Consider the following 7,496-nt stretch of genomic DNA (forward strand, 5'->3'; position numbering starts at 1 on the left):
CTAATATGACTGATGCAGCTCCTTGACCAATGACAACTCTCTAGCCTTGCTTTAAAATCCTCCTGCCTCCTAGCCGTACTAGATACGGCTTCCCCGGTGGCGCGGTGGTTGAGAGTCCGCCTGCCGATGCAGGGGACACGGGTTCGTGCCCCGGTCTGGGAAGCTCCCTCTACAGTAAGAAAACAAAAAACCCAATTTAAAAAATCTCAAAGATCTGAACAGACACCTCACCAAAGAAGATATATAGATGGGTACGGATGGCAAATAAGCGGATGAAAATATTTGTCATTAGAAAAATGCACATTAAAACAACAGTGAGAAACCACTACACACCTATGAGAATGGCCAAAACCCAGAACACTGACATAACAAATGCTATGAGGATGTGGAGCGACAGGAACTCTCATTCATTGCTGGTGGGAATGCAAAATGGTGCAGCCACTTTGGAAGACAGTTTGGCAGTTTCTTCCAGAGCTAAGCATACTCTTACCTTACAAAACAGCAATCACGCTCTTTGGTATTTACCCGAATGAACTGAAAACTTACGTCCACACAGAAACATGAACATAAATGTTTATAGCAGCTTTATTTATAATTGCCCAAAACTGGGAGCAATGAAGATGCCCTTCAGTAGGTGAATGGATAAACAAACAGTGGTACATCTATATAATTGAATATTATTCAGTGATAAAAAGAAATGAGTTACTGGGGACTTCCCTGGTGGCCCAGTGCTTAGGACTCCGTGCTTCAAACGAGGGGGTGCAGGTTCGATCATCCTAAGGGAACTAAAAGATCCCACATGCTGTGTGGCATGGCCAAAATAAAATAAAGTAAAATAAAAATTAAAAAAAAAAAAAAAAAAAAAAAAAAAAAGACATACCAGAATATTCATATTCGGCTTATTCAATATAGACAAAATACCCAAATACTCAACAATAAAATGAATACACAAATCACGGTACATTCTCATAATGGAACATTACATAACAATGAGAAACTAATTTCACTCAATGACATGGATGAATCTTGTAAAGTTGAGCAAAAGAAGCTAGACTCTAAAGAAAATATATTGTGATCCACTTTTATTGAGTTTAAAACTCAATCCAATGGTGTTAGCCATAGGTTAGTAACTACCCTTGTGCAGGGATGGGAGGAGACATGAAGGGGGATTCTGCATGTGAGTAATATGTTGTCCTTCCTCTGGGTGCTAGTTATGTGGATATGTTTAGTTGATGAAAATTCAAAAAACTGTGCTTATGCTTTGTGCATTTTCTGTGTATATGTTAATATGAATTTTTTAGAAGGTTTTTTTTTTAAAACATAAGCAACCATGTCAAAGGGACATAGGAGCAAACCTGAAAAGGTTTCCAATTAGCAAAGCTGAAACAATTTGAGCAACAAAATAATGTAGTATTGGATTATAACTACAATATAAAATAAATGTCCATGTAAAGAAGATGTGGTGTATATATGCGATGGAATAATATTCAGCCATAAAAATAATAAAATAATGCCATTTACAGCAACATGGATGGACCTAGAGATTGTCATACTAAGTGAAGTGAGTCAGAGAGAGAAAGACAAATATCATATGATATCACTTATATGTGGAATCTAAAATATGATATAAATGAAGTTATTTACAAAACAGGAACATACTCACAGACATAGAAAACAAAGTTATGGTTACCAAAGGGGATAGCAGAGGAGGGATACATTAGGAGTTTGGGATTAGCAGATACAAACTACTATGTGTAAAATAGATAAACAGCAAGGCCCTACTGTATAGCAGAGGGAACTATATTCAACATCATGTAATAAACCATAATGGAAAAGAATATGAAAAAGAATATATGAATAACTGAATCACTTTTCTGTACACCAGAAACTAACACAACATTGTAAATCAACTATACTTCAATTTAAAAAAAACATACATGAGTCCATACGGACTTAAATATATAATTGAATAAGTAACTAAATGGAGAAGAGACGAATCTCCCTTAGAGAATATAATTTATGCACAGACTCCCCATGGCAGGAGGCAGAGCTTAACACTCCCCACCATTCGACTGTGAGCTACATTTAATGATTACAAAGAGTTAGTGTGTGGAGGTGACTTAAGAGCGGAGAAGCCTGGCAAACACTACCTGAGCCAGGTGATCGAGGTCAACATCATCAGTAAGTCATTCTGTTAGCTCGTACTCTTGATTTGATGTGATGAGAATGGCAGGTCACCTCCGTGGTCTTTCTCCTAAAAACCTGTAACCCTAGTCTAACCATGAAAAACACTGGATACACCCAAATCCAGGTCCATTCTTCAAAAATCTTGACCAGTATTCTTCAAAGCTGTTAAAGTCATCAGGAACAAGGAAAATCTGAGAAGTGATTACAGACGAGAATAGCCTAAGGAGGGAATTCCCTAGCGGTCCAGTGGTTAGGACTTGGATGCTGGCCCAGGTTCCATCCCTGGTCGGAGAACTAACATTCTGCGATTCTGCAAGCGGCACAGCAGAGCGCAAAAAAAAAAAAAAAAGCCTAAGGAGACATGAATAATTTAATGTGGTATCTTGGACAAGATCCTGGAACAGAAAGCGACATTGACTTAAAAAAGTTTTTTTCATTTTTTTAAATGCTGCATTTAGTGAATAGTAAGGTACCAAAGTTGTTTCTTAGATGTGATGGATGTACCACAGTAATGTAATAATTATTCAAGATGATCATAACAGGGGGAACTAGGTGAAGAGTATACAAGAGCTCCATGTATCATTTTGCAATTTTCCTGTAAATCTAAAACCTCTAAAATAAAATGTTTCGTTTTGTTTTCAAACGGGGAATCGCAACTGTGCCTTCTCACAGAGCTGTGAGAAATCATTAAAAGTGTACAAGCCAAGTGCAAGGCTCAATGCTTACCATATAGATGTCAGGTGCAGTTACTGTGGTTTTATGTAAAATGAGGGACAAGAGCTCGGATACTCGAGAATTCTAACCAGGATAAGCACACAGCAGCGGCGCACAACTCCCAACAGGCCCACCCAACACACGCGCAGACGCGCGGGTGAGCGCACGTCCGGCTGGGCGCGCGCGCTCACGCCGCAGGGGGCGGGCCGCCGGGGACGCCAGCGTAGGGCGGGGCCAGCCGCAGTTCCCACGCCGGCCGCGGCCCCCGGAAGTAGTGTGTCAGGGGACGCGGCGGGGCGGAAACCGTGCATGGCTGGAGGTAGTGGCGCCGCCCGGGGCGGAAACGCTGCTGCTGTTGCTAGACGACGCAAACTAGTCTTCGTCACTTCCTCAGCCCGCCGTCTGCCCACTCCCCAGGCCGGAACCCAGGGGCCCGGAGCCGGAGTGGGCGCAGGGTCGTCCTCCGAGGTCCAGGATAGCGGTAAGCCGGGCAGCTGGAGTGGAGGCCACGCCACCTGCGGGGAAGGACCCGAGCCGAGGCGGGAAGATGGCCGCAGACAAGCCTGCAGGTGAGGCGCCCGCGCCTCGCGCGCTGGGGCGGCGGGACCCGCGGGGGCGGGCAGACCCTATGCTGCGGTGGCGGGGCCCCGAGTGGGGACGAGGGATGGGGACTCCGGGGCGACTCTAATTGGGGCGTGCATTTCTCTCCCCCATCCCCTCCCTTGGCCGTCGCTACTGTGAGTCTTTGGGCCCAGGGTCCGATAGTTTCTTACCAAGTGCAGTATGAAGCCGCTTCTGGCCGCCTTTGCCCGGCTCTCCGGAATATCTCTGGTTTAAAAAGCTTAAATCTAGGTGGCCGCTTCACAGACTTTTCGACTTCCCACTGAGGAAGGCAGAGCAAGGAAAGTTCACCCCGGAGATGCGGCTACCTTGATGCCCCCGGCTCGGGCTAGGACTCATCTGGGTGGTTTCGGCCACATCAGCCTGCCTATGGTCAGCGACGTCTTGTGTAATTAGCTTTGTAAAAACAACTTATTGAAATATGCATAACATTATCGTGTCTCACTTCGAGCTGTGCTCTCTATAATATCTTGCGTTTAGAACCTCTTTTCCCCTTAAGTTTAATCTCGACGATTTTCTTTATGGATTACTTCTCCATTCCTAGAATCTTCTCCATTGAGGAATATAAAATTCTTTCCTGCCTACTCTGGGATGGTCTGGCGTATATTTTCTGTAAGAAAATAATGTTCTCTGTGGCATCCATCCAGATTTTGTTGGAAGGAACTTAAATGACAGGACTTAGAAGTGGTCAACAGTTAGACTTTTTACAGTAAAATTAATTTCTTTAAAAAAGGAAAAGAGGGCTTCCCTGGTGGCGCAGTGGTTGAGAGTGTGCCTGCCGATGCAGGGGACACGGGTTCGTACCCCGGTCCGGGAAGATCCCACATGCCGCGGAACGTCCCCACCCTCACACCCTTTTACTCTTTTTTTACTCCTCTTGCAGCGTGAAGTGCACTAATTTGAGCATCTTGCTCTTTGTCCAAAAGAGTGTCCAGATAAGCCCAAGGTGCTTAGGACTGTAGGCTGTCCTGATCTCAATAACTGATGAACTTGATTTGAAATTAAAGTGAGCCAAGCCTAATACAGGTACAGATGAATGAAATTGTCAGAGCATCTCTTCAGTAATCTACTAAGAAGAAAAACAAGAGAAAAGTTTAGAAAGTGAGGCTAAACCTTTAGAGGGCGCTAGAGAATTTTAGGTAGGCTGGTCAGGGAAAGCCTCTGGTGAGGTGATATTTGAGCAGACACTCCAATGAAATGTAGGGGTGAGCCATGCGGAATGAGGAGGGGTGGGTGGGAGAAAGTTCCAGGCAGGGAATAAGCATGGCCTATCCAAGGCTGGACCAAGAGGACCAACATATTCCATCTTAGTTTAGGACATTGTCTCTCCCCCAGGTTTACCATTTCTGTTCACTCATACCATTGCACTTGCCTGGAATGACCTTTTTAGGCCTAAAACCTATGTCGTTTTCAAGTCCTACCTCAGTCATAAAGCATTCTTCTACTTATTCATTCATTCGTTCATAAAAATTGAGTGCCAGGCACTGCCTTGGATATTAAAGAAATGGATATGGCACACTCCCTGCTTTTGAAGACCTGCTATTCAGTCTGTTAGAGTCAGCCCTATTATAGTGGCACTCCCATTTGGGAAGAGCTATGTAATATATGTAGTAGAAGAATAAGGTCCAGAGTGATTTGGGGCCTTTCTTTGATTGGTTTAAGCTTATAGGCCACAATGTAGGAAACTTCCTACCTAGATAATAAGGTTGAATTTGTATTAAGTAGATGAGTGTTTAGTGTGGCCCCCATGAATCTCTCTGCTCCTCCTCTCCATCCCCATTTCAAGTGCTGTTGTTCTGGCCTTTATCTCTCTCTCTTTTTTTAATTGGAGTATAGTTTCTTTACAATGTTGTGTTAGTTTCTGCTGTACAGCAAAGTGAATCAGCTATACATTTACATCTGGCCTTTATCTCTTGATGTGGTCTGTTTCACATTGAGCATCCTTCTGAATGGTTTTGTCTCTTCCTATCCAGTCCATTCTCACTGCTGTGTTTTCACTTTATTTCTAAAACACTATTTAGATCATACCATTCCTTGCCTATAAACTTTCTAAGACTGTGCCATTTTTTGTGCATCAGATCCTCACTCCTTAATGTCATTTGTGAGGCTCTTCACAATCTTTTTCCATCTGATACTTCTGTATCATCACATCTAGCTCTTCACACCAGAAATGATTCTTAGAAAGTATCATGTTCTTTTAAGTTTCTGAGCAGTAATGCCCTTCTTTCTCTTCTCTATCTGGTGAACATGCTTCTCATTCAAAATCTAGTTTATATGCTGCTTCAACTCTGAGCTCCTGAGCCCAAGACCCTTTTCATGGAGGTTGTTCTTCATTAGGTAAGAAAGAGGCCCATGAAAGGATTTAAGGAGGTAAGTGACCTGATCACACTGACTGTGGTAGAGAATGGATTTTTTTCTTTTTTTTGGCCTCACCTCTCGGCCTTTAGATCTTAGTTCCCCGATCAGGGATCAAACCTGTGCCCCCTGCAGTGGAAGCGTGGAGTCTTAACCACTGGACCACCAGGGAAGTCCAAGGATGGATTTAAATGAAACAAGACTGGAAGCTCAGAAACTAGCTGAGACCAGCTAATGTTGTGATATTAATTTATTCATTAAATATTCACCAGTAGCCTGCTCTGCCAGACACTGCGAAGTCTCTGTCCATGAGGAGCTTGTAATGTAGTAAGAAAGGCAGATAAACATGTAAACAAAGTAAGAAATAATTCGGATTTCAAGCTGTGATAAATATTGTGAAGAAAAGAAAAAACGAGTAAAAGGATAGAGGATAACTGAGAGCAGCGACCCTACTTTGAGTGGATTGGTTAGAGAAGGAAGGGCTCTCTTAGAGGTGACATTTGAACAATGTCCTTGCTCCTTGGGAAAGGTTCTGAGTTAAGCCTCAGTTTCTTCATTTGTAAAATGGGGGTCCTAATAATCTTCTAATTTATTCCTAATAGCTTTCTAATTTATTTACCTCTCCAGGTTACAGCTTGTGAGGATCAGCTGAGGTGAGGTGTATGTTTTAGCCCACATCCTCTGGGAAGCAGAACCCGATTAAGGTGTTCACTTTTTGGAAGGTGCAAGCCCAGGATAGTGAAGGTGAGAGAGACAAGGAAGGAAGGCAAAGGAAGATGAACTACATTACAGCCCTAGCTACTGTTGCATCGTGACCTGTGAAGAGACGTAGCAGGTCATTTGCATATGGACTTTTCTGTAAGGTTTTCGAGGAGAAATTATACTTCAGAATAGTCCATATGAGAGAGAAAGAAGGGATGATTTATTTGTCCAGCTTTCTCCCATTTCCTTTTTCCAGCTGGTCAAGACTCACCTCCTGGAGAATTAATTTACCTGTGCTTCTAGGTTACGTGGCTTCTTAGTGATTGATCAGCAAGCAGTTCTCACACCCTGATTTGTATTTCAACCAAATCATAAAGGGAGGGGGTTCCCATCCACCCTGATCCCATCCTCCCTTTATAATTCAAAGATAAACATTGAAGGGGCAGTTGAAAGTTCCAAGGTTCATGTCCCTATGTAACATAAAAGCAGTGTGAATCACCAGCAGTATTTTAGGGTGATTTATCTGACTTTACTTTTGATAGTTATTTGTAAGGAGAAAGTGGCTGGAGTTAGGATGCAAAATCCTAGATTTGAATTTATCTGAGAATTTGGACTATGAGGATGGCAGTAGTAGGCTTAATAGGAGAAGGTTGATGACATTATGAATATGGGAAAGACAAGACCAGATGAGTAATATGAAATCAGGAGAAGAGTACTTAAAGATGGCTTTGAAATTTTGAGCCAGGATGACTGTAAAAATGGTAGGAAGGGGCTTCCCTGGTGGCGCAGTGGTTCAGAGTCCGTCTGCCGATGCAGGGGACACGGGTTCGTGCCCCGGTCCGGGAAGATCCCACATGCCGCAGAGCGGCTGGGCCCGTGAGCCATGGCCGCTGAGCCTGCGCGTCCGGAGCCTGCGC

At 43.4% G+C, this 7,496-nt stretch overlaps 1 protein-coding gene across 3 annotated transcripts in view; it reads left to right on the forward strand.

Moving 5' to 3' along the window:
• The first annotated feature begins 3,152 nt into the window (after positions 1–3,152).
• The window catches only part of CNOT10 (CCR4-NOT transcription complex subunit 10), a 65,351-nt gene continuing 61,007 nt past the window's right edge, over positions 3,153–7,496 (forward strand). For 2 of the 3 annotated variants that reach the window (XM_007464921.1, XM_007464923.1), the window contains exon 1: positions 3,153–3,470. In XM_007464921.1, coding sequence (XP_007464983.1) covers positions 3,449–3,470 — 22 coding nt within the window. In that variant the 5' untranslated portion in view covers positions 3,153–3,448. The remainder of the gene's footprint in view (positions 3,471–7,496) is intronic. The other variant, XM_007464922.1, reaches the window with a different exon arrangement.

This window comes from Lipotes vexillifer, unplaced genomic scaffold (genome assembly GCF_000442215.2).
Source record: "Lipotes vexillifer unplaced genomic scaffold, Lipotes_vexillifer_v1.1 scaffold1934, whole genome shotgun sequence".
Lineage (NCBI taxonomy): Eukaryota > Metazoa > Chordata > Mammalia > Artiodactyla > Lipotidae > Lipotes > Lipotes vexillifer.